The 27122-nt window shown below is 45.8% G+C and overlaps 1 protein-coding gene across 3 annotated transcripts in view; it reads right to left on the bottom strand.

Moving 5' to 3' along the window:
* Positions 1 to 9798: 9798 nt before the first annotated feature.
* The window catches only part of KIAA0040 (KIAA0040 ortholog), a 40543-nt gene continuing 23219 nt past the window's right edge, over positions 9799 to 27122 (bottom strand). For 2 of the 3 annotated variants that reach the window (XM_053209830.1, XM_015064658.3), the window contains 2 exons: positions 20548 to 20705; positions 9799 to 10758 (listed from right to left, as the gene is read on the bottom strand). In XM_053209830.1, the coding sequence (XP_053065805.1) occupies positions 10326 to 10625 (300 nt within the window). In that variant the 5' untranslated portion in view covers positions 10626 to 10758; positions 20548 to 20705 and the 3' untranslated portion in view covers positions 9799 to 10325. The remainder of the gene's footprint in view (positions 10759 to 20547; positions 20706 to 27122) is intronic. The other variant, XM_053209831.1, reaches the window with a different exon arrangement.

Below are 27122 nucleotides of genomic sequence, written 5' to 3'. Positions count from 1 at the left end.
AAAGCTTCAGCGCCGCCCCAGGCCCGGGGAGTTGTTCACTGCCTCAGGTTGTCCAGGGTTTAACCTCCGGCCGAAGGCCAAGCTGTATGCCCCAAACGGGTTATGTCCCCCTTGTAGGCTTTCAGCACCGCCCGCGCCCCCCCATACGCACAATGCCGCAGTGCTTGTTGCTAGATCTGGTGAGGGCGGTCTAAACAGGAATTCAGTGAGAGTGTGTGTCTGCCTGCTTCTCACCAGGGTGTGTGCTGTGCCCTGGGTGGGAGGGGGACACAGGTGAGACACAGAGGTGAGCAAGCCAGACGGCGTGTGGACTGTCATTCATTCGTTCACTCATTGATTCCACAAAAGCTGATGGAGCCCCGTTAGGAGCCAGCTTCTGCTGTAAGTACTGGTGCTGCGGAAGCGAAGAAACTGCACTAGTCCCGCCCTCACCTTGGCGATTCAGGAGCCTGGCGCTCAACCCAGTGGACGCAGTGGACCGAACCTCGGGGTGACTCAGAGCTGGGGCTGGTGCGTGGCGGGCAAAAATTCCCCACGTGGGTTGGTGAATGCTTGGTAAACGTGCTGGGTAGAGCGCAGGTTGCTGGGCCTCATCCTTAGGTCTTGTGACTCAGTAGGTCTGGGCTGGGGCTGCCGCCAGATTGACCACTCTTGGAGTAAGCTCTGGCGTAGGGGTCGCCTGCTGCTGGTCTCTCTGCTCTGGACCTGTGATGCCCCCCACACACCTCTGTGTCCCCTGACCGCAGCATTTCTCCACCACCGGCCAAGATGAGGACTTGCCGGGACCTGGAAACTGCCGTGGGAGCCGTGCCGCCCGGAGGACTGGCAGGGGAAACCTCAGCTGACCCTTAAGGGGGGCAGAGAAGAAGTCAGGATGAGCTCATTTTTAAAGGCTGTTCATCTGACTGAGGAGAACGTTCTAGCCCTAAGTGTCTGTGCCTGGCCTCACTGGAATGAGACCAGCTCTGGTAGCCCCCGCCCCTGGGAATGGGTTCGTGCACAAACCTGCTCTGCAGAGGCCATTTTCCTCAGAGTCAGATTATGAGCCATCAGGGTTTTGAAGCTTAAGGGGCAATCCCTGCCCTTTAGGACAAACCAGAGAAGACAAAGTCTGTCACCGCAGGGCCAGGCTGCAAACCAGGCAGGAGGGCAGAAGCAAGGACGGAAGTACCAAGCACGTGCTAAAGCTCCCAAGCCGTCTTCTGTCCCACGCAAACTGCTAGCTAAGCGGTCATGGACAGAGCACAGGCCCTGCCCTCCAGCAGCCCGTGGCGTGGTGCTGACAGTTGGACAGCCGTGGGGACAAACCATGGCAGCTGGTAGCACACCGGGAGAGTGAGTCAACAGGGGTATGGACTGTCACTGTGGAGCAAGTGTCAAGGGCGTGACATCAGCATTAGGTCAGGTAGGAAGAAGTCTGAGTGTGTCAGGGAGGATAGAGAGGCCCGAGGGGGGCAGGGCACCTCGGGAAAAGGGAACTTGGTGGCAAGGACAGGAATGGGTGGGGTGTGGCATGGGTGAGGGAGGGAGAGGAGTGATTGATGAGGAGACTAGAGAGATGGCAGGGACAGTTGGCCCTGTGAGTGCTGGTTCTCAGCTCGGTGCCCGCTTAACCTCCAGGGACTCTACCTCAGTGGGTCTCAGCTGAGCCCTGGTGCCTGGAGCCTTTCAAAGCTAACATGCAACCAGTCCTGACAACCTCTGCTAGGATGAACGAGTCGGACAGCAGAGGTCGCTCAGCGGTGTTTGAATCTTGCAGTCACACTGACAGTTAAGCTTGCGTTTTGAAAATATCTGTCTGGAGGCAGGATAGGGAATGGTGGGGAGCTGTTGAGGGAAGCTCCTAGGAGAGGGTGGAGAATCACAGACAGGTTAGGGCTATTGCAGTAGAAAACAGGTAATGGCTCTCTTGGTCTGTGGCAGAAATGGTGGGACAGGGGAGAGGGCACAGATTAAAGAGATATTTAGGAGGAAGAATCAGCAGGAACTGAGGGGGCTGGGTGGTAAAGGCAAGGGAAGAATCCTGTCATGGCTGAGTTTAGAGCTGGTTTTTTTCTCTGGGAACAGGGCCCCAGAGTTTGTCACAAGGCATCACAAGCTCTGCCTTTTAACTTAGAACTCGCAGGGATTCAAGGATCAGTAAAGCCAGAAAATGCTGAATGAGCCAGGGAGAAGGACTAAGAATGACTCAAGGGATTCTGAGCAAGGGGATGTCAGGAAGAACAAGGACCAGGTATGGTGCATGAAAAGAGAATTCGTGGACAAGGAGACAAACAGCAGAGCAGGAGGCAAAACAAGTATAAATAACGGAAAGCTCTAGGCAAAACACAGTCATTTGCTGCAAGAAGTCCTCTGCTAAAAAAAATTTCCAAATCATTCCCTTAAGCCTTCCACCAGGGCAGTGAAAAGGATCAGGAAGGAGTTTCTGTCAATAAAGAGTGCAGTCAGGGCCTGCAGCCCTCTGCAGCAGACGTGCTGTACCCAGTCAGGCCAGAAGATGGCAGTGTTGTCCCATTGGGAGCATCTCCCTTCAAGGCCATTTTCCAATCCTCTCTGAAGGGGTGTTCTGAGGTTCTTCCTTTTCTTCCTTCCTGGGTAACATGGCCTGGGGAATCAGCTTATGGGGTACGGCTCAGCATCCAGCCCGTGCTTGGTGGTTGTGCAGGTAGTGTTGCTGTTGGCCTAATGCACAAAACAGGTAACTGGGAAACACCTTGAAGAGATTACCTACTGAAACCTAGACTCTGTCCCCTGACCTGGTCTACCCGGCCGGTTGCTGAGACAAGAAGATGGATCCATTGGCACGATGAAAGGTGAAGGGGGCACCCCTGGAAGAGATTTAGGCAGTTCCTAGTGTGTAATTAAATCCACTTCCCAAAGTCCTTCTGTTAGTCAGTTGTTTCTGTGGGGGAAATGTGGAATGGGTTGAATTCCACTTGCCACATTATATAAAGAGGTTAGTTCCCAGGTTAGCCCATAAATGCCTGTTTATTCCATAACGCAGACCAATTTCAGGGCATGTATGATGACAGAAATAGAAAACACTGGTATTGTAGTGTTGTTATTTAAACAAGGGAAAGAAACAAAATGGAGTGGAAACGGTTCTTTATTTGTGTAAGTGAAGAAAATCAGGTTTAATTAGACAAGGCTAAGGAGGCAGGTGAGGCTTGCTGTGGAGCACCTGAAGGAGACATCTGGGTGCTCTACAGCCTTGTGGGCATAGCTCTTGATTGTGTTCAAAAGGTTTCTGACTCAAAGTAGGTATCGCAAGTTAACAAGTCTTTGAGGAACCCAAATCCGATTAGGCTGGATCATGATGGCTGGTGTGTGAAGGGCCACTAGGATGGGATTCTGAAGACTTTGGTTTCCATCTCGGGTCTGGGTGAGTTACTTACCTTCTGTGGGCCTCATATTCTTCGTTTATAAAATGGAAATGACATCAGTCCCCGAGGTACTCCCTGCAAGAATCAAATGAGATACCGAAAGCACTCTTACATAATATATAACACTCTGGAATGGTAAGAGGGCTTGGATGTCTAGTCTTGATAACTTCAATCAAAACGTTTGGATTTTCTTTCTTCTCTCTCTCCCTCCCTCTCCCCCCCACCTCTTTTTTCCCCCTGATAGAGGTGTATCCCTAGCCAGCTCTAAGGTGTATGTGCTATGGATAGCCACCAATGGGATTATTACAGCTAACCAACGGACAAAGGAGAAAAGGCAGAGTGGGAAAGAAAAGCTTAATGAAGGTAAAGGGGGATCCGTCTATGTTTTGGAAAGCGTTTCCTTGGGGATGATATGAATTGAGCTGTACATGAGCCCTCCATGGCAGCATTTCCAAAATGATATTCCTCAGAATCCTTGCTCCTCCAGATCTCCTAAAAGAAGAGGTTTAGTGGTCAAATAAACTTGGGAAAACTCTGAGGTAAGTGGAGTTATACTAGTTTCTTTACTAAAGTACCCGTTAGAACCCTTAATGTGATACGTGATTATAGATCTCAAGGAGGCAGAGAGGGGAAGTCATGGGCTGCAGTAGTTTGCAATCTTGTTTGAATGTAGGATTTTCTTGTGTTCTGAGTAGCTAATATTTCTCAAGGTGTGGTTCAGGGACCGCTGGCAATTACATAGAGTGCTTGTTAGAAGAGCGGGTTGTGTGGACTCACCCTCGACTTAACAAATCTGTCAGAAGGGCAGAGGGACTGGGAATCTGCACTTGTAAGAAACCCCCCAGTGATCTCTTTTCCTTTCCCTTTTCCCCCAGTCAACACATTATTGAGCATATAGGATGCACTAGTTATTGGAGATAGGGTGGTGAGTGACATAGTTACTCTTCAGTCTTCACAAAGGCTTATTCTAATGAGGGGATGGCAGGGAAGTGTGGGAAGACGGGAACACCCACAGTGCAACATAGTCTGATCTTACTGTGATCCAGAAGACTTGTGTGGTTAGGGAAGCTTTCTTGGAGGCAGTGATGTAACACATGGAACATTTCACCCCAAATTTGTTTGTAATGACAATTAAGACTTAGAGTTATGAAAATCCCTCATCTGTCAAATGGGCACGACGATTTTGACCTTGACATATTTGTCAGCATCACATAAAACCCAGTGAGTCCTGAGCCCATTTAGTTGGAAGCCCAGTAAGGAAACACTCCCAGGAAGGTGGGAAGATGTTGATTCAAAGTCTTTCTTGATCTGGCCACCAGGGGGCGCTGTCACGCAGGGTGGCTTGGTGTGGAGAAGAGGCTGAGGCAGGGGTGAGTACCTACCCCATCCATCACAATTGCAAATTGGGAGTTTTGGTAATACTGTAGACCGTGCAGTGTATGGTGAAATTATGGACCACATCACACAAGGAGGAATAGAAAATGCACAGTATTGGGGCACCTGGGTGGCTCAGTTGGTTAAGTATCTGACTTCGGCTCAGGTCGTGATCTCATGGTCTGTGGGTTTGAGCCCACATCGTGCTCTGTGCTGACAGCTCGGAGCCTGGAGCCTCCTTGGGATTCTGTGTCTCCCTCTCTCTCTCTGTCCCTCCCCCACTTGTGCTCTGTCTCTCTCACTCTCAAAAATAAATAAACATTAAAAAATTTTTTTAAATAAAAAAATAGAAAATGCACAGTATTTTCAATCCCTATCTCATTTGATCTGTCTGTATCATTTGACTCTATTGACTCTTCTTGAAAGTTTCTTCTCCTTTGGCTTCAAGGACACAACACTCTCATTATCTTCCTTCTACCCTTAATGACAACAACTAACATTTACTGAGCATGTACTATAAGCCAGGCCCGATGCTGAATGCTTTTTATGCTTTATCTCGTTACTGCTGTGTCCCTGTGAGACCAGGATGGTCATTAACTCTACCATACTGGTAAGTCTTTACGGAGATTAAGTCGTCGGCCTGAATTCTCTAACCAGTGGGTACTGGAGTTAGCATCGGAATCGGGAAGCCCTTAGCCCTGAGTCCTGACCTGTCACACTCATGGTGGCCTTCACCAGGCTGTCCTCTACATCACTGCTGCAGGCTGCACCCTCTGGGTGGAGGCAATACAAACGGGGTCCTCCTGTCCTTATTTATTCCCTTGTAAGTCTCTAGCTGGCTCCTGGGTGATCCCCCACAGGCTGACTGGATGCCAGCTTTGCAGCCCCTCTGGGACAACTCTGTGTTGCTGGCACCTAGTGTGCTTGGCAAATGGTAAAGAGTCAAAAATATTAATGGAATAAGTAGCCTCAAAGAGGGAGTTAGATGCATGCATGCAGGGCCATTCCTGAAGGAACGACCACAGGTATTTGAAAACATCCTTTTGAACCCATGACAGGGACAGACAGCCATGTCAAAGGGACTCTTTTTTCCCCCCCAGTTCTGTAATCCTGTGACTTTGAATTTGGGAAAGATACTAAAATCAAAGGGCAAGGAGCCAGCACAGAGTGTTGTGGTGACTTGAGAATGCGCATAGCACTGTCCAGGTCCACAGGCACACCGCCACGGGCAGGGCTGAGCCTGAGCAGGTGCAGCTGGTGGCTTTGGCTCTGGCACCCACCCCCCAACCAAGATGGGCAGCGGCTGCCCCTGCCTTTGGTTGCTAGACAACGGTCCCTGGTCGACACTGGAGAGTTTTGGAAGTCCTGGAAAGAACAGAGACCTGAATGAAGAGTCTCTTCTTGGGCTGTCATGGAGTGTGTGGCAATGGGGAAGGGAGCCCAGGAACCAACTAAGACTATAGAAATGTCAGCCTACCTTGGGGGAAACAAGACGAAGGGGGAGCGTGTGCCATAGGCCTGTCTTCCTAAGCCCTAGCTGAAATGGAGTCAACACGGTATTTTAGCAGCCTGTTTGACCACTTCCCCCATGAGCCTCTAGATCTGTGCTCTGCAGGATGGTAGCTGCTAGCCACGTGTAGCTACTGAGCACTTGAACTATGGCTGGTGTGACTCAGCTACTGCACCTTTAATTTTATTTAATTTTAATTAATTTAAATAGCTACATGTGGCTAATGGTACCATGTTAGATAGAGACATTTCCATCTTATCTACTCTATCGGAGAGCCCTGTTCTACAGGGCTTCTGCTTAACGGCCAGCTGAGCATCAAGGGAGGACTCTGGAGCATCTGAATCATTCCATTTCACAACAAATGCAAAGCTGTGGTCCACTTGAAAAGAAGATATGCGTTTTATACATACGTACTATACAGACATACGTGTGTGTGTGTGTGTGTGTCTTCCTATCTGGCTATCCATCTATGTATCTAATAATGTAAATACATATCTATGTATCCATGTATGTATCTAACAATGTGTGTATATACATGTATGTATGTATCTATGTGTGTGTGTGTGTGTGTGTGTGTATGTAAGTACCTACGTATTTAACAATGAATGTACCTAACTATGTATGTATCTATCCCCCCAGCAGCTACTATAGAGACTTCTGATCTCTCCCCTTCCCAATACTAGATTTAACTTAGAGGTCTATTTCTACTTAGTTTTTGCTATTTTTCCCTTTTTCTTTAAGAAGACATTGACTGACCTCATCGAAGGGAACGCTCTCTAAGAGTTGCCAAGGAGCGTCAGTGTTTTTCCTGCAGCCAGCACCTCTGAGGATGTCTAGTCTCTGAGGTGTCCTCTCTGGAGGCAGTGATGTGAGAGCCTGGTCCTGGTCCTTTGACCTATGACTCTGTCAGGGGGAAGACAGTGTCCAGGGACAGCTGGGCCTTTTGTGTCCTAGTGGGAGTCCATGCCTCTGTCATTTCTGAGTGATGTCTGGGAGAGGGAAATATTTACTGTCAAGAAAGTAACTGATGCCAGCAGGTAAGGAGGCCAGGCGCTGCTGTCTTCCAAATATTTTATTTAAATAAATTCTTCTTTTGCATGTGTTTGAATTTTCTAGAAAAAAAGTTCTGACAAACACTATACCGCTTGGACCATTTATACTCTTCTTGAGAAGGTGACTCCCCTTTCTCTACATTCCCCACTCCCCCCCCCCCCCAAGAAATAAAAAAGCCACCAGAATACATTGAGCAGCGGGGAGGAGGCCTTCTCTGGTGACGGTGGATGAGTTTGGCTGGAGTTGTTCAGATCTCGGCCCGGGGACTCCTCCCCAAGCCTGTGCTGGTTGGGGAGAAGGAGTAAAAGTGAAGAGGAATAAGGGGTGGACCCGGGGTGGGGGTGCTGGGAGAAGCAGAAATGAGAGGAGAAGGAAACATGGGAGAGGAAGATAAGGATGATGGGAGGAACAGGGAGTGACTCCAGTGACTTCACGGGGCTCCTTTCACGGACCCACTTACTCAACAGAAGTTTGGGGGCCTATGGCACCCTGGATGGTGTTGGGGGTACCCTGGTGAAGGCTATCAGGGAGGCGGCGGGGGTGGGGAAAACATAAGCCTCGTTCAGCATCTGGGTCTCCTAAGTCCTGGGCTATGGAAACAAGTGAGAAGAGAGCTTCTGGGTGTTTCGCGCCTGGAGGTAGTTCAAATCCATTTGATTAGGGGACAGTGGGGTGCTGCACCTGGAGACAGAGGCCTCGTCCCGGCAATGACAACTGACTGACTGCCGTCTTAATTCAAGCTAGCAGCCAGTTGCCATGGCAACCATGTTACTTGTGTGGTCCCGGATCCCAGCGATCCTTTCTCGTAAATCGCATCTGACACCCAGCCTCAGCCGTCAGCTCTGTGTCTCCCCAAGGTCATCCGTCTTAGGGGGGCAGGAAGGGTGTGGGGAGGCATGTGCATTTGGTGTGGGGCGATGAGCAATCGTCCTGTGATGGGAAGGGGACAGCCAGCTGCTCCATGATGAGCCGTCCGTGTACAAGGGGACAGCCAGCCAGAGAGTGCTTCTTTCTCTGCTAGAAGGGGCTTATGACTAGGGGGTCTGAGCAGCCAGGGCATTTGGGGCCACCTGGTGTGAGAAGGTGGATGCGACTGTTTTTAAAACACGGGAAGGCCTGAATTCTGCCTCACATGGTCGCCAGTTAGAAGACGGGTGCAGCAGTCACCGTGAGATGCCTGCCCCCACAGGCCCGGAGAATACCTGGAGGGCAGGTGAGTACCAGGCAGCGCAAGAGAGCAAACGGAGGACATTTTGCCATGAACACAATCCTGCAGAATTTAGCTTCTTGCTACTATAGATATCATAGTTTAGCTACATTGTTAATTAAATTGCAATTTTACTGCCTCCTAGAACAGCTTCTGTGGGAAAATATTTCAAGAGAGCTACCCAGCAGATTTGCAAGTGACCTTTCAGAGCACAACCCGCTTCCAATTTGGGAATTATCCATCTTTGTCATATAGTCACAATACAATCAAAATACCAACCATCTCCTCACGTATGTGGATTAACTCGGCCTCCCAACCTCAGCCTGGTGGGGAGACACTCGCCTCAACTCAGTCGTGGATCTCAGGGCGCACAGGCCAATCTGACTGTCGGTTCTGCGCATGCCTGTGAGGCACTCCAATACCCAACTTCCATCCGTTGGAGCAATTAGTGGGCTCAGAACAGAAGGTCACTCGGGGGGATTGGCGAGGTATTACACGTTGACCCTCAACATCATCACGTATCCAACAGCATCCACAGACAGTTCTGAGTACCTACTGTGTGCAAGGCACTTGCCTGAGCTTCAAGATAAATATTAATAAACCTCTATATAGCTTCGCTCTACTTTCATTTAAACTCTGTAACTTCTGTATCCCATCTGCAACATGCCACACATCCATTACAACCTTATGAAATTGTTTCCAGTGTGCCTTCCACGAGACTGTACCGGATATTGCCTCAATTCCTTCCCTGCTGAGAAGCTTTGGTCACATAGAAAATCCCTAGGTCAGGTGTCTGTCAGATGTAGCATCTCCTTCCCGTCTGTAAAACATTGCACAGGCTCACAACTGCAGTTCACAGAAGTGAATGGAGTATCCTTGGTTTCCAGAACATTCTAGAAGTCACCACCAAGAGCTGTTAGTTTGTGCTTGGAGAAGGGCACCTTGCTGAGTGGTTCTGGGGGTAGCGTCTCAAAAAGAGGTCTTAGACAGCATTCGGTACTGATCCGTGGTGATGGGGACCTTGTCATGAGTTGCAAGATACAGCTTTCAATGGATTTTGATCCACCTCACTTGAAACTTTTTCTCCCATGTGAGAAACACAGGAACTTGGTGTGTCTGTGTCGATGCACAACCTGATACAGTTGTATATTGCTGGAGTGCCCAAATATGAGGATTTCCAGTAAAAGGTTGTGTGGGGATAGGAATAGGAAAACACATATCTCTAACCTGAGTGGCGTATGGAGTAGACAGTGGACAGGTACCTTATCTGGGTATGTAATTGTGCACGTGTGCCCGAATCCGGCCAGGCCTTCCTATGAGAAATTTTTGGGAGAGAAGATGATGTACAAAGTAGGTCGTCAATGACCATTTGATGAACAGAATATATTTGCCCAGGTACCTGTTGCCTGAATTCACACGCGTGTGTACATGTGTGTGCGTGTGGGCACTATTGTGTGCATGGTGGGCATGTGTGTGCATTTGGGAGACGTGTCAAGATGTATGGACAAATGTTCCTTGTACTTTTACGGATGGAGCTTGCGGGATGCAGGTGGAAAAGATGCCTGAGTCTGTGGTAAAGAGCATTGTTATTGGACACATAGCTGCCAAGACAGTGCCCAAGAACTGTCCATATTCTTTCTGGGGTGTCCTCCATGGGGACGCTCAGCCTGAGGTTCGTCCCTTGGTTAGGGACTCTGTGGACACGAGTGCATCACTTTGGGCATTGCTGCTCTCTAGCCCGTGTGTGTTTGGAAGGTGGCTTAGTCCCCGAGGAAGGACGCCTCTGCTCCCTGCCTAACTAGACAGGCAGTGATGGCCTCTTTTCCATCTGGAGAAGCTTGGGCTGAGCAGAGATCCAGAGGTCTTCCTCGGCCTTCCTCTTCTTCTTTTTCTTCTTCCCTTTGTTTCGCTCCGGCTGTGGGCCACTCTTGCCTGGCCGGCTCCAGCAGCAGTGGCAACAGATGAAGATGAATGTCATGACCACTAGTAGTGGCAGCCCCAGCAGGATGCCCAGGCAGATGGTGTTAAAGAGGCCCTGTTGGTGTTTGGTCAAGATGGTGTCCCAAATGATGCTGAAGAAAGAGCTGATCTTCTCCATGGCGCCGGGCTAGGCTGGGGCCACAGGAAACTCGTAGCTCACTAGAAAGTCCTGGGCTCAAGCTGAGACAGCCTTGTCCACTTGCAATTTCTTCCTCTTCGAGCCCTGGGCTTGGGCATGCACCTGTTACCAGCTGAAGAGAGCAAAACAGACAATTCAAGAGAAACGCAATGGTAATGGTCTACAATTTTTAACAACGACGTATTTTTGAGGCTTAGGAAAAGGGACGGAATTGAAGATTTCCAGAGTTCGCTGAAATTGTATTGAAACCCAGTAAACAAAATAAAAGCACACATTTAAGTAAGTACTCACTATTCTTGTACACGCTCTATTGGGGATAAGAATTGATAGTGTATCAGACCTGGCTCATCGCGGGTGCTCAGCATTTGGTGGATACGTGAATCAACACGTGGATTCAGCGTTCTGGGTAGGGGTTGGTGCCTCTGTAAGAGTGGTTCTCCATCTTTTCTCCCTGCAGCTCATCTGATGGGCGTTGAACCCATACTCCTCACAGGACAGCTGTGTCTCAGTTTCTGTGAACACACGTGCCATTTTCCACACATACTGAAGCTTAAGCACAGGACGGAATATCTGAGTCTTGCCGCCTGTCACAGGGGCCTGGACCTTCCCCAGGCTATGAGGTCAGCAGTGCTTGTCCTGCCTCAGCCCTGACTTCTTTACTGCCCCTTCACGCTCTCTTCCCAGCTCCGTCTCCTCCCTCTTCACATCCCGCTCCTGTGCCCAAAGAGGACTCACCGAGCTTTGCGGTGGGGGACCATGTGCTGGTTCCCTCTGTTTCTCTCCTCGTCTCCCTCATCACTCTCATCTCTGCTTCCTGTCCCCCAGCTGAATATTCCCAAGACTCCTGCCCTGCCTGTGCCTGTTCTTGGCATTGGAAAAGGAGTCCCGCAGGCTGCTCAGCAATGGTGTTTAGAAACTGGGATGGGGGTCCATACTTCCACCCTCAGCTCAACTATAGCCGGGACTGTTCTGGTTGCTTATACAGAGTGGCCCTTCTTCCACCGGTACCCTCTCCACCTTTCCACGTATATCTTAGGCCTCAGCTCTCAAGTGTAAGGTCTTACAGGCTCCTTCAGTTCTGGAATCTACAGGTTCCTATGTCTAAACAAGACTTGGAGGGTAACATGGTTCAAGGAAATTCAAGAGGCCTTCTGGTACAAGACATTGTCTGGGACCCAAAGATCAAAGACCCGTTGATTTTCAGCTGGAGAACTTAGAGATCGCAACCAATGCTCTCACTGAAAGGTTAAGACTCTGAGGCCCAGAGTGGGGAAGGGACATGCCTAAGGCCACACAGAGGTGCCACAAACACCCAGAGTTGGGGATAATGGGTCAGTTTCTCTTCCAAGGCTCCTGGGAAATCAGAAAAACCAGGATGATGTTACTTTATATTTGTGTTTTACTTGATACTTTTCTAACCACTTTCACATGAGTTATGTTTTTAAAGAGAGAACAGGATGTTTATGGAGAAAACCGCTGGGGACCCAGGTTCACAATCATTATGAAGTCCAGGTTTCATTCTGTTGTATTTCACTGGGGCATAAATGTGTGGCCCTTCCTGGGGAGTGTGTTATACTCAGGGGTTGTCCACAGAAGTCTAATTCCTTGGATAGCACTCTGTAAGTTCCGCACATACCTGTGTGTTCACTCAAACTCCACCCGAACTCAGTCCTAGCCTGCTGGCATTTGGGCTCATGCCCTGAGTGTGTAATCTACACACTTTATGCAGTTGTATAAATGGGTGCCTACTGCTGAAATGCTTGGTCCTTGAAAGTGAAGTAATGCTATATAATGGCCCTGATATGCCGGTCACCATCCTGGGCACTCTACACCTATTGACCCATTTTGTTTCATTACAACCTTAGGAAGTAGGTACAGGTATTTTCCTCATCTTTACAGCTGGAGAGACAGAGGCAGAGGTCACACAGTGAGTGAGTGGCAGAGCTGACCTAACTGATTCTGGGGCGTTTGACTCCAGATCCCCAGGTTGCGAGCCCTTCATAGGTGTCGCTCTGAGCCTCCTATTCCTTTGTGTAGAATTAACCCATTTTGGCAAGTAGCCCAGGATTTATAGAATCTTACAATACTTGGCTATTCCCCAGATTGACTTAAAAACGTTTATCCCAATCTGTTGTGGAAGAAGACTGCACAGTGATTTATTACCCACTGTTAGATACTTCACAAATGCATGAAGATACATACAATAAAAATCCAGTCCTGCTCAAGGGGAGGTTTATAGAAAGCATATGACTGCCTGAATATAAACTCAACTCGCAACAAAGAAAAACATTATGAGAAGTCACACCCCTTTGCCAGAGGCTCCTCAGAAGCCCTGGAACATCATGTGCCATGGATATGCTCACACGCCATCAAGCCCACAGGCTCTTTGTCGAGAAAAAGCACCCTTGGGTATCCTCCCCGCCCCCTGCCATCAAGGCCAATCCACTGACTTGCTCCTTCTCACACACTTGGGTCTCTGGATTTCCCTTCTTACTTTGCCGTCACCTTTGCTTTTACTTCAGCCCTTGTTTGGCCCCATTTTTTTTTTTTTTTTTGGCCTATCTGGAGGGATTTCCATGCTCTCTTGAAGGAAGACTTTGGGGGCTTTTCACTAATTTGATCCACACATATATTTTCCTGGGACCAAATGCTCCTCATACCGTATTTCTAGGACTCAAATTAGATACCACCACCACATTTGTTGACAAACTACTCTGTGTCAGATGTCATGCTGGTCCCTGCAGGGAACATAAATGCATTAGGAGCCCACTTTTGGGTTCATCTAGAGAAAGAGAGGAAGGGCTTTGAGCCCTTGGAGAATATTAGGGCAGTTTTCATGAAGGTAGAGCCACCTGAGGAGGACCTTGAAAGATGAGCAGGACCTTGACAGGGAAACATGGGTAAAAGGATGTTCAAAGATTCTAGGCAGAGAAACTTCTAGAATATGGCAGGAGAACAGGCTGTCTTCTGGTGAGCCTGGGGTTCAGGGTGGGAGAGGGGAGGACTGTAGATTGTGGCCAAGGTAGAGAGGGCCTCCATAGGGTGTGTATTTATTTGTGCTCTTTATTTATTTTTATTAAAAAAAATTTTTTTTAATTTACATCCAGATTAGTTAGCATATAGTGCAACAATGATTTCAGGAGTAGATTCCTTAGTGCCCCTTACCCATTTAGCCCATACCCCCCTCCCACAACCCCTTCAGTAACCCTCTGTTTGTTCTCCATATTTAAGAGTCTCTTATGTTTTGTCCCTCTCCCTGTTTTTATATCATTTTTGCTTCCCTTCCCTTATGTTCATCTGTTCTGTGTCTTAAAGTCCTCATAGGAGTGAAGTCATGTGATATTTGTCTTTCTCTGACTAATTTCTCTTAGCATAATACCTTCTAGTTCCGTCCACATAGTTGCAAATGGCAAAATTTCATTCTTTTTGATTGTCGAGGAATACTCCATTGTATATATACACCACATCTTCTTTATCCATTCATCCATCAATGGACATTTGGGCTCTTTCCATACTTTGGCTATTGTTGATAGTGCCGCTATAAACATTGGGGTGCACGTGTCCCTTCAAAACAGCACACCTGTATCCCTTGGGTAAATGCCTAGTAGTGCAATTGCTGGGTCGTAGGGTAGTTCTATTTTTAATTTTTTGAGGAAACTCCAAACTGTTTTCCAGGGTGGCTGCACCAGCTTGCATTCCCACCAACAATGCAAAAGAGATCCTCTTCCTCTGCATCCTTGCCAACATCTGTTGTTTCCTGAGTTGTTAATTTTAACCATTCTGACAGGGGTGAGGTGGTATCTCATTGTGGTTTTGATTTGTATTTCCCTGATGATGAGTGATGTGGAGCATTTTTTCATGTGTCAGTTGGCCATCTGGATGTCTTCTTTGGAGAAGTGTCTATTCATGTCTTTTGCCCATTTCTTCACTGGATTATTTGTTTTTTGGGGTATTGAGTTTGATAAGTTCTTTATAGATTTTGGATACTAACCCTTTATCTGATATGTCGTTTGCAAATAGCTTCTCCCATTCTGTTGGTTGCCTTTTAGTTTTGTTGATTGTTTCCTTCACTGTGCAGGAACCTTTTGATGAGGTCCCAGTAGTTCATTTTTGCTTTTGTTTCCTTTGCCTCTGGAGACACGTTGAGTAAGAAGTTGCTGCGGCCAAGATCAAGGAGGTTTTGCCTGCTTTCTCCTCGAGGATTTTGATGGCTTCCTGTCTTACATTTAGGTCTTTCATCCACTTTGAGTTTATTTTTGTGTATGATGTAAGAAAGTGGTCAAGGTTAGTTTTTCTGCATGTGGCTGTCCAGTTTTCCCAGCAACACCTGCTGAAGAGATTGTCTTTATTCCATTGGATATTCTTTCCTACTTTGTGAAAGATTAGTTGGCCATACATCTGTGGGTCCATTTCTGGGTTCTCTATTCTGTTTCATTGATCTGAGTGTCTGTTTTGTGACAGTACCATACTGTCTTGATGATTACTGCTTTGTAGTGTAGCTTGAAGTCTGGGATTGTGATGCCTCCTCCTTTGGTTTTCTTTTTCAAGATCACTTTGGCTATTCGAGGTCTTTTCTGGTTCCATACAAATTTTAGGATTATTTGTTCTAGCTCTGTGAAGAATGCTGGTGTTGTTTTGATAGGGATTACACTGAATATGTAGATTGCTTTGGGTAGTATTGACATTTTAACAATATTTGTTCTTCCTATCCAGGAGCATAGAATCTTTTTTTCCATTTTTTTTTTTGTGTCTTCTTCAATTTCTTTCATTAGCTTTATATAGTTTTCAGTGTATATATTTTTCACCTCTTTGGTTAGATTGATTCCTAGGTATTTTATGGTTTTTGGTGCAATTGTAAATGGAATTGATTCCTTGATTTCTCTTTCTGTTGCTTCATTGTTGGTGTATAGGAATGCAACTGATTTCTATGTGTTGATTTTATATCCTGCGACTTTGCTGAATTAATGAATCCGTTCTAGCAGTTTTTTGGTGGAATATTTTAGGTTTTTATATAGAGTATCATGTCATCTGTGAAGAGTGAACGTTTGACCTCCTCCTAGCTGATTTGGATGCCTTTTATTTCTTTGTGTTGTCTGATTGAAGAGGCTAAGACTTCCAATATTATATTGAATAACAGTGGTGAGAGTGGACTTCCCTGTCTTGTTCCTGACCTTAGGGGGAAAGCTCTGTTTTTCTCCATTGAGGATGATATTAGCATTGAGTCTTTCCTATATGGCTTTTATGATCTTGAGGTATGATCTTTCTATCCCTACTTTCTTGAAGGTTTTTATCAAGAAAGGATGCTGTATTTTGTCAAATGCTTTCTCTGCATCTATCAAGAGATCATATGGTTCTTGTCCTTTCTTTTATTGATGTGATGAATCACATTGATTATTTTGCAGATATTGAACCAGCCCTGCATCCCAGGTATAAATCCCACTTGATCATGGTGAATAATTTTTTTAATGTATTGTTGGATCCAGTTCACTAATATCTTGTTGAGGATTTTTGCATCCGTGTTCATCAGGGAAATTGATCTGTAGTTCTTCTTTTTAGTAGGGTCTCTATCTGGTTTTGGAATCAAGGTAATAGTGGCTTCATAGAAAGAGTTTGGAAGTTTTCCTTCCACTTCTATTTTTTGGAACAGCTTCAAGAGAATAGGTGTTAACTCTTCCTTAAATGTTTGGAAGAATTCCCCTGGAAAGCCATCTGGCCCTGGACTCTGTTTTTTGGGAGATTTTTGATTACTAATTCAATTTCTTTACTGGTTATGGGTATGTTCAAATTTTCTATTTTTTCCTGTTTCAGTTTTGGTAGTATATATGTTTCTAGGAATTTGTCCATTTCTTCCAGATTGCCCATTTTATTGGCATATAATTGCTCATAATATTCTGTTATTATTGTTTTTATTTCTGCTGTGTTGGTTGTGATCTCTCCTCTTTCTTTCTTGATTTTATTTATTTGTGTCCTTTCCTTTTTCTTTTTGATCAAACTGGCTAGTGGTTTATCAATTTTGTTAATTCTTTCAAAGAACCAGCTTCTGGTTTCATTGATCTGTTCTACTGGTTTTTGTTTGTTTGTTTGTTTGTTTTGGTTTTGATAGCATTAATTTCTGCTCTAATCTTTGTTATTTCCTGTCTTCTGCTGGTTTTTGGTTTTATTTGCTGTTCTTTTTCCAGCTCTTTAAGGCATAAGGTTGGGTTGTATATCTGAGATCTTTCTTCCTTCTTTAGGAAGGCCTGGATTGCTATATACCTTCCTCTTATGACAGCCTTTGCTGCATCCCAGAGGTTTTGGGTTGTGGTGTTATCATTTTCATTGGCTTCCATGAACTTTTTAATTTCCTCTTTAACTCCTTGGTTAGCCTATTCATTCTTTAGTGGGATGTTCTTTAGTCTCTATTTGTTACCTTTCCAAATTTTTTCTTGTGGTTGATTTTGAGTTTCATAGCGTTGTGCTCTGAAAATATACACGGTATGATCTCAATCTTTTTGTACTTTCTGAAGGCTGATTTGTGTCCCGGTATGTGATCTATTCTGGAGAATGTTCCATGTACACTGGAGAAGAATGTATATTCCGCTGCTTTAGGATGAAATGTTCTGAAGATATCTGTTAAGTCCATCTGGTCCAGTGTGTCATTCAAAGCCATTCTTTCCTTGTTGATCTTTTGATTAGATGATCTGTCCATTGCTGTGAGTGGGGTGTTGAAGTCCCCTACTATTATGGTATTACTGTCAATGAGTTTCTTTATGTTTGTGATTAATTGATTTGTATATTTGGGTGCTTTCACATTTGGCACATAAATGTTTACCATTGCTATGTATTCTTGGTGGACAGACCCCTTAATTATGATATAGTGCCCTTCTTCATTTCTTGATACAGTCTTTAAAGTCTAGATGGTCTGATATAAGTATGGCTACTCTGGCTTTCTTTTGTAGACCATTAGCCTGATAGATGGTTCTCTATCCCCTTACTTTCAATCTGAAGGTGTCTTTAGGTCTAAAGTGGGTCTCTTGTAAACAGCATATAGATGGATCTTATTTTCTTATCCTTTCTGTTACCCTATGCCTTTTGATTGGAGCATTTAGTCCATTGACGTTTAGAGTGAGTACTGAAAGATATGAATTTATTGCCATTATGTTGTTTGTAGAGTTGGAATTTTGGGTGGTGTTCTCTCGTCCTTTCTAATCTTTGTTGCTTTTGTTGTTATAATTATTTATTTATTTATTTAATCTTTTCTCCCCTCAAAGAGTCCCCTTAAAATTTGTTGTAGGGCTGGTTTAGTGGTCACAGACTCCTTTAATTTTTGTTTGGCTGGGAAACTTTTAATCTCTCCTTCTATTTTGAATGACAGCCTTACTGGATAAAGAATTCTTGGCTGCATATTTTTCTGATTCAGCACATTGAATAAATATATCCTGCCACTCCTTTCTGGCCGGCCAAGTTTCTGTGGATAGGTCTGTTGCAAACCTGGTCTGTCTTCTCTTGTAGGTTAAGGGCTTTTTTCCCCTTGCTGCTTTCATCATTCTCTCCTTGCCTGAGTATTTTTGAATTTGACTATGAGATGCCTTGTTGATGGTCAGTTTTTGTTGACTCTAATGGGAGTCCTCTGTGCTTCTTGGATTTTGATGTCTTTGTCTTTCCCCAGGTTAGGAAAGTTTTCTGTTATGATTTGCTCACATAACCGTTCTACCCCTATTTCTCTCTCTTCCTCTTCTGGGACCCCTATGATTCTGATGTTGTTCCTTTTTAGTGAGTCACTGATTTCTCTAATTCTTTAATTTTTTTTTAAACATTTATTTATTTTTGAGACAGAGAGAGACAGAGCATGAACGGGGGAGGGTCAGAGAGAGAGGGAGACACAGAATCTGAAACAGGCTCCAGGCTCTGAGCGGTCAGCACAGAGCCCGACGCGGGGCTCGAACTCACGGACCGCGAGATCATGACCTGAGCCAAAGTCAGACGCTTAACCAACTGAGCCACCCAGGTGCCCCTCATTTCTCTAATTTTTAAATCGTGCTCTTTTGCCTTAATCTCCCCTTTTTTTCTGTTTCATTATTCTCCATAAGTTTGTCTTCTATATTGCTGATTCTCTTCTGCATCATCCATCCTTGCCACTGTGGCATCTATTCGAGATTGCAGCTCAGTTATAGCCTTTTTTGTTTCATCCTGACTAGTTTTTACTTCTTTTATCTCCACAGAAAGGGATTCCAATCTATTTTCGACTCCAGCTAGTATTCTTATTATCGTGATTCTAAATTCTGGTTCAGACATCTTGCTTGTATTTGTGTTGGTTAAGTCCCTGGCTGTCATTTCTTCCTGCTCTTTCTTTTGTGGTGAATTCCTTCACTTCGTCATTTTGAAGGGAGAAAAGGAATTAATGAGGTAAAAAAATTAAAATAAAAAATATTAAAACTAAAAAGGAAAAAAAAAAACTCAAACGCAAAAATAAAATCGAATAAATGATGCTAGATCCTAGGTGTGTTTTGGTCTCAGTGTTGAAAGTGGCTTGATGGATTAGAAAAAAAAGGGGAAAGAAAAGAAAAAAAAAGGAAATCATTAGAAAATTTGAAAAAATGAATACACTGAAGTAGACTAAAATGAAATGATAGAAGTAAAATAGAAATGAAAAATTTACACAAGAGTAAACAATAAGTAGAAAAAAATTAAAGAAAAATATTTTTAATAAAAATTGAAAATAAAAATGAATTTTTTCTTTTTCTGTATTAAAGAAAAAGAAGAGAAAAAAGAAAAAAGAAAAAGAAAGAAAACTGAATAGATGGACCAGCGAACAGACTGAAATAAGACTCAAATTACTTTGTTTTCCCCTAAAAGTCGAACTATGAAGCACCCTATAGTCCATAAAATAAGTAGGTGGAGAGCCGTGTTCCTGAAGAGCGAGATTGGCCCGGATGGGCGGGCCTTAGGGTAACGGCTCCGTTCTCCACTAGATGGAGCTGCTTAGCTTCCTGGGGTGGGTTGTTGTGGCGCTTGTAGGTGCGTATGCGCATGTGCGGGAATGGTGAAAATGGAGTCACCCAGCTACCCGGTCTCGTGTCGGAATCCTGCTCTCCCCGGTCGGCAATCACACACCCGTCCTTTGTCTTCGGCTTCTGTCTACTCCCCGCTTTTACACTGTCCGTGACCAAACGGCACCTCCCTCCTGAGTTTTGTCTCAGATGCGGCCATTTTTCCCAACCCGTTATTTCTGAGGGACTGTGGCTTTGATCCGTTCTGCCCGTCTGCGGGAGGGTCTCACTGAGCCACGTCTGGGTGCTGGCTGCACCCAGGAACGTTCGCGGGACCGTGCTGCTGCCGACGCCCAGAGACTGAGGCCGGGTGCCAGCCCACCCCAGAGAAAGTTCGCGAGCTAGTGTAGCAGCAGTGTTTCGGGGATTATGGAAAATCACAACATGCGTCTGGCACCAGGCTTCACCCTTAATGACATTGTTCCAGCACCAGCGAATGTGGTTGTTCTCCCGGGTCCACTAGGCGCCTTGCCTTTGGGGACCCACACAGCTTCTACCAGGTGTCCTCCCAGCAGGGGAACCGCCTCTCCCGTGTGGCCCGAAGACCCCCGGACTCCACTCTGCTCCTGGGGATTCGCCCTTCTCGCCTGAGCACCGCCAGGTATGGAGCTGTGGCATTTCAGCCTCTGCGCTCCCTCTGTTTACAGTCTTGATGGAATTTAAACCCTCTCCTCTCTCCTTTCTCCTTTTTGCCTTTTTAGTTCAGTCCCTGTGGCTGTTTCCACTTTTCCACTTTCTCTCCAGCTGCTTTTGGGGGGGGTGCTTTGCCTGTATCCCCCCGCCCCCGTCTCCGTCCTCTCTATGCACACAACAGCGGCCCCCTGCCCTCCGCAGGTTCTGTCTCCCCCAGTTCACCTTTCTGCACCACATACCTGCTGAGTTCTGTGGTTCAGGTTGTGCAGATTGTTGTGTTAATCCTCAGATCCGTTTTCTAGGTGTGCAGGACGGTTTAGTGTTGGTCTGGCTGTATTTCATGGACGTGAGACACACGAAAAACTTCCATGCTGTTCTGCCATCTTGGCTCCTCCTCCTTTTTAAAAAAGTATTTAAATGTTTATTTCTGAGAGAGAGAAAGAGCACAAGCGGGGGAGCAGCAGAGACAGAAAGAGGGAGATACAAAACCCAGAGCAGGCTCCAGACTCTGTGCTGTCAGAACAGAGCCTGATGTGGGGCTCAAACTCATGAACCATGAGATCATGACCTGAGAGGTCAGAAGCTTAACCGACTGAGCCACCCAGGCACCCTTGGTGTCTTTATAATAGTAGGATGCCCTTCAAGAAAAGATAAGGTCCTGAGAAGCGCTGGAAAATGTTTTAAGAGAGCTCTTCATCCATTTAACAAACATTTATTGAGCACCTAATACATGCCCCACACTGTGTTAGGTATTAGGATTCAGTGAGGAAAGCTAAAGACATGGTTTCTGGTAACATGGGGCCTTGTATATTCCAAGGAAGTTGTTATTATTGAGGGATCATGTCATAAAGGACAAATAAGCAAATTTCAACTTAGGTTGCTTAGTTGGCTGAAATAGAAGCATGCATTTGAATTATGTTTATCTCAATGTCTCAGGCCCTCCTACCCCTCCCAACCTTTGTCTCAAGCTCGTCCATCCTATGACACCTAAAATAGCCTTTGAATAAATAGATTTCTTTTCCAGTGAAAGCTAATTCGATAATTCACTTTTGGATTCCTGAAGGTACTTATTTGAGTCTACTCTCCATATAGCCAAAAAGAGTATTCATTAACATTTGGGAGCCAGTCTGGGGAAAATTCAATTAAAAAGGTATTCTTTATATTTTTTAATCTAAGAATTCTCTTCTAGGCCCCCCAGGTTACTTGCTGAGCTCTGCTAATCTATACTGTTTCATTAGTATTTATGAGCCTGTCATTGTTAGCATTTCCAGGAAACAATCAAATATCTCCTTGGTGGTATGAATTAAAAGTTTGAGCTTCCACAGAATGTTTTGTAAAAGGAGCCAGACTTCAGGCCTTAGAAATGCTCTCTGGGAGGCACCATTATTTTGTTGGATCTCAAGTATTGCTGACACTGTTTGAAAGATAATTCATCTATTCTTATAAAACCAACAACAGGCATTAACCAAACACGATTGTTTGATGATTGTTGTTATGAAGGTTGGTGAGAGGAAAAAGAAGGGGGGAAAGTTACTTTCAGTTTCCTTAAAACCAAAAATTATTCATCTTTATATCCTCCATAGTATCTCACTGGAGAGAGAGTCATTCATTCATTCATTCATTCTCCCAAGAAGCTTCGATCTGTCCATGTTGATGGCTAACAATGATCCCAGAGCCAGGAGACCTGGGTTTGAACCCTGGGTCAATGTGTGTAACCTTGGTGAGTTACCGAACCTTAGCTACAAAATGAAGCTAATAAGCTTCCCTCATAATGATGTGGTGAGGATTAAAAGAGTTCAATATATTTAATGCATTTTGTAAACTGTAAAATACTATAGAACATAATCTATGAAATAGTGAGTTATCTCCAGATAGCAACGGATTAATTCTAGCCTTGAGCTTTCCTTTTCCCTCCCTTACCTCCATACCCAATCCTCCTCATCAAAGAACCACAGGCCCCCACCCCATCCAGATGAAGAGAACTTCACAGGTAACCTTGCTGCTTATGGCGGTCAGCAGGTCTGCGGTCTAGACTCTGGCATCCATCAAGAGGGATGGAGAAGGGTTCTTTGAGGGAATCTGTTGGTGTCTAGAGGATTATTGATCTCATAAAGTAAGGCCTGGGGAAAATACCTAGCCCTCGGTGGGCCCAACCCCTCTCCCTGTCTTTGGAATCCCTGGAAGTGTACAGGGATGGGTCTTTCCACAGAAAGATCTGATCCATCCCTGAGAGCCAAGAGCCTGGTTTTCCTTCTGGAGCTCCCCAGCAGGGGGCAGAGCATGCTACTTTGCATTTAGTCTCTCTTTGTTCCTGATTGTTAGATGACATAATACATGTAAAGCTGTAGAATAGTGTCTGTGGGGTAGTAGATGCTTTCTAGAAATGTTAATGATAAAGATCATGATAGTACCCAGTTAAAATCCCTAAGAGCAACTCCACAGTGACCTCCAAATGGTCCAATTTTTTTGCCTCCTTTAAGGGGTAGGGTGAGGTGGGAGGTTCAGGTTTCTCTCAGAACCTTAAAAGATTCCTCTGCTCAGCTGCTGACTCCAGGGTGTGCATGGGGGTGGGGGGGTGCGTCTTATAATTGAAAGTTGGCAGCAAAGACCTCTCCTTGGCCTTTCCTCAAATGCTTCCATTGACTTTTCTACCTCATGCTGTGGATATCACTGTGTTGCTTTAACTCTTCACCCAAGGATGGACTTCTAGCCAGGCTGGCTGCTTAAGAGTCACCTAGGGCATTAGTTAAGTGCAGATTCCTGAGCCCTGCTCCTGGAGACACTGACGCAGTAGATCTAGGGTGAGCCCTGGAATTTATGCTTGTAACAAATAGCCCAACGGTTTCTGGACAATTGTCAGGTTTAAAAGCTGTTGTATAAGCAAGTTGTTGCATCAGCATAGGAGCCTTGTGTTGAATGAAGGAATGGGTCATGGGTGAGAGGAGGTGGAGGCAAGGTTTATGTTTGTGCACAGCAGCACGGTGGCCTGCTGTGGGGGGGCCTCTTTAGGCATTACCTCTTGCTCTCGTGTATTCAGAGCATCTGGGCCAAGACTGCTTTCCCAGAGGTCACAATTCAATGCGGTAAACATTCATTGAACACCCACTATGTCACCAGCCCTGAGCGCTTTCCAGTTGAGCAAAGAGGAGAGAGAAAAATAGCAGAAGTATAATGTGATGAGTCCTGTGGTCAAGTTCTGTGTAAAGGGACATGAAGACAGCCCAGGGGAAGGAGTAAACAATTTGGTCTAGAGAGGGTTACAGGAAAGAAATGAAAAGGAAATTATAATCAGGGCAGGTGTCTGCTCAGTGATTCCTTCAACGACTATGTATGGAGCACCTGTTTCATGCTGAGAACTGTGTTGGGTCCTGGGTGACCGGGAACAAGCGGACTGGGTCCCTGTTCGGGTGCTCAAAGTCTAGTGTGGGAAGCAAACACTCATCAGAAAACCCCACATACAGGTGTGAAAATAGCATACGGGAAGTGTGACAGAGGAGAAGCCCATGATGCTTTCAAGGAGGTGGGGCAGGCTCTGGGTGGGGAGGATTCAACCACGATCTGAGCAAAAACATGGTCAGTTACAAGAGCAACACATGGTCAGGGTGTCTATAAAGTCTTGAAACAGAGTAAACTCATTTAAAGCATCTTCAAGTAATATGCTTGATAGGTTTTTCTTCAACCCTCAGCTACCTTTGCAGGTGAAGTGTCTCTAAATTGGAAGCCATGAGTTCAGTTGCTAATGAGTTATAAAATGTCCCCCCAAAGTCTAGAAGTATGTGTATTTCTAGGGAAATATGTGTTTTGTGCCTTTTCTCAGTCAAACAGTTGGAGCCACTGCTTCTTCTGAAAAGGACGCAAAATGACAGTGTGGCTGAAGTCAGCAGCAGCGAGTGGGGGTGACAGTGGGGTGACGTGAGGCCCACGAGGCAGGCGGTCCCCACACCCACAGGGCTTGTAAGCCGTGTTAGTGGCTGGTGTATGCTGCAAGAGCCATGGGGGGCAAGCAAACGAGGGGACATAATCCATATGTGTTCTGCAAAGAAGAGTATTGCTGAGGTGAGAGCGGACAGGCTGGCAGGGACAAGAGTGGGAGGCAAGATTACAGTTGTTCAGGGAAAATGGCAGCAGGGATGAGGGCAAGGGTGGTGGCGGGGGGGGGGGGGAACAGGTGGCCTGACTGGGGCATTCTCCTATGGACGGTGGGAGAACTCTTGGGCAGAGGGGCATGAGGAGGTGTCCCAGGCCGAGCTCTGCTTTTCCATGCCCACCCCTAGTCCCTGGACAGGTCTCCGAGTCTGCCGTGTTTTATTTTTTTCAATATGGGAACCTCATCGGTCTCTGCCTGACTCCCTGCCATTTCTCCTGGAGGTTTAGAACATCTTATTAAGTCCCAGCCTCTCCAACCCTGCCTGCCCAAACCTTGCCCCTGCAGTTCTTGCAAAAGCCCTATGGTTACAATAATGTCACACACTTCAGAAACCAAGGTGTGCTGGCAGCGAGGGCACTGAGTAGAACCTCAGTCAGTAGTTATTAACTCTGCTGCTCTGGATACAGATTTTCTTGATGGTTCTCCCCGTGCTCACCTGGCATGCTCAGATGCCTTCTAATAGATTTAAGTACTGTTTTGTACAAAAATGGTCAGATCACAGCAATAATCTGCTAGTGGAGAATTGTGCTTATAACTTAAACGTGGTTCCAGGCATGATGAAACAGATATCTGTATTTTCCCCAGTGTAATTAATGGCTTCAAGTACCTAGTTCTGATGCAAAGCTGGAGGCTCTTTTCTTCCCCCAACGTATACATATATGGTATGTAACTAGATATTAAGTATTAGAAGAAAATAGATAGTATTTTTCCTCAGAATCAATGTTATAATTATGGGTGCAATTTTGAACAAGGGCACACATAGGTCATCAATATAAAAATGATTAAGGCACTATGATTATTAGAAATGATAAAATGATGCTTTATCATATAGACATTCTGAACTGAAAGAATCCAGATATGGGTCATTTGGTTGGGTATCCTCACTTTATTGGTAAGGCATGTGGGACCAAAAGGGGCTGTGATTTGCTGGAGGTCACACAGCTGACAACTGGTGGAATCAGGGCCCGATCAATGTCTTCTGACTCCCAGCATCACCTCCTGCCAAGGTCTCCCTTACAAAAGTCTTCACGAATAAGCATTAAGGCAGCTCTTGGCAACATGCCCACCATATCCTTGTCCTGGGCTGAGGCTAGACTACCCTTCTTAGCCCCCTTAAATAGTCGTGGGACCAGGTGACTGAGTTGTGGCCGAGGGAACATGGGCCTGGCTCCTGAAACCTGTCCCAACATCCTCCACATTCACTCTGCTTGTTCACTGGCTGGCTAGATGCAAAGGACCCAGCAGAGGACTCCAAGGCCGCTGGGATGGTACAGGAGAAGGTGTTTCGGAATGACCACGAGCAGAACACCCCTACTGACCACACTGAACAGTAGAGTAAGTGAGAAATAAACTTTGTTGGGTAAAGCCATTGATTTTGAGGATTATATTGGCTAAACCTGTTAGCCTATCCTGACTAATACGAGTGAAAAAAAGGTAGCGTTGGGGTAATGATTATAACAAATATGCAGTGAGGTCAACAACTCTCCTGGAGAGTTTGCAGCTTTGACCAGAAAGGAGTTTAGCCAAGCACTTCAGAGTGCTAGTTCTGGGACCAGATACCCTGTGTTCAGATCCTGGCTCTGCTACCCACTGACGGTGCCACACTGGGAAGGTTACTTTCTGGGCCTCAGTGTTCTCATCTGTCAAATGGAGTTCACAATAGTAGGTTGTTGTGAAATCTAAGTGAATCAGTAGAGGTAGATAGAGCCTCTCAGAACTGAGCCTGGTGATAAATGTGAGTCCTTATTTTTCGACCCCAAACCAAAGGCTGGCCAAAAGAAACATCTCTTAGCTCCTCAGCTAATAATGATTTTGTCTGCCTTTTTAGAATTGGGAACGGTTCTGAAGTTATGACTTTGACTATATAGGTCTCCTTTAAGAGGCATTTCTCTCCCCCTCTTTTCTCTAGTTTTCCTGTAGTAAAGAGATTTTTTTTAATGTTTATTTATTTTTGAAAGAGAGAGACAGAGCACAAGTGGGGGAGGGGTAGAGAGAGAGGGAGACACAGAATCTGAAGCAGGCTCCAGGCTCCAGCCCCAAAGTGGGGCTCAAACTCATGAACCACAAGATCATAACCTAAGCCAAAGTTGGACACTTAACTGACTGAGCCACCCAGGCGCCCTAAGATATTCTTTCTAACTTATTCCACTCATCCTTCTTTTTCAAAGCAACCATTTCAGAATTAAAATATGCACAGGCATCACTCAGAAGCAGCATCATAAGGACGTGGATACAGTCTATTCACTCTCTCTCCATGGATCCCACCTCATGGGGCAGAGTGGGATGCGAGCCTCCTTCCTCACCCCCACACCAAATCATCCTTCATCTCTTCCCTCTTTCTTTCCTTCTGCCAGTGTATTTAATGAGCTCCTAGCATATTCTAGTCCTAGGCACCATGTTCCTAGGCACTGTGGGTACAGTCATGAATAACTCAGATGTGGTCAAGCTATTTACTTTCCATGAGGAGAAGGGCAAAGTATGTTGTTAGTACTTTAAGGAAATAATTGGCCTGGTCTGTGTGGAGGTGACTTTGAATGGAGATCTGAAGAATGGCAAGGATCCAGTTGTGTGCAGAGCTTAGGAAAGGGCCTTCTGAGGGGCAGGACAGCAGGGTTAAGGCTCTGAAGGGGGAAGAGCTCGGCTGACCCCAGGAGAGGCGGAGGCTGG

The sequence above is a fragment of the Acinonyx jubatus genome, chromosome E4 (assembly GCF_027475565.1).
Source record: "Acinonyx jubatus isolate Ajub_Pintada_27869175 chromosome E4, VMU_Ajub_asm_v1.0, whole genome shotgun sequence".
In the NCBI taxonomy this organism is placed as follows: Eukaryota; Metazoa; Chordata; class Mammalia; order Carnivora; family Felidae; genus Acinonyx; species Acinonyx jubatus.
This window is presented reverse-complemented; position numbering and strand designations above follow the sequence as displayed.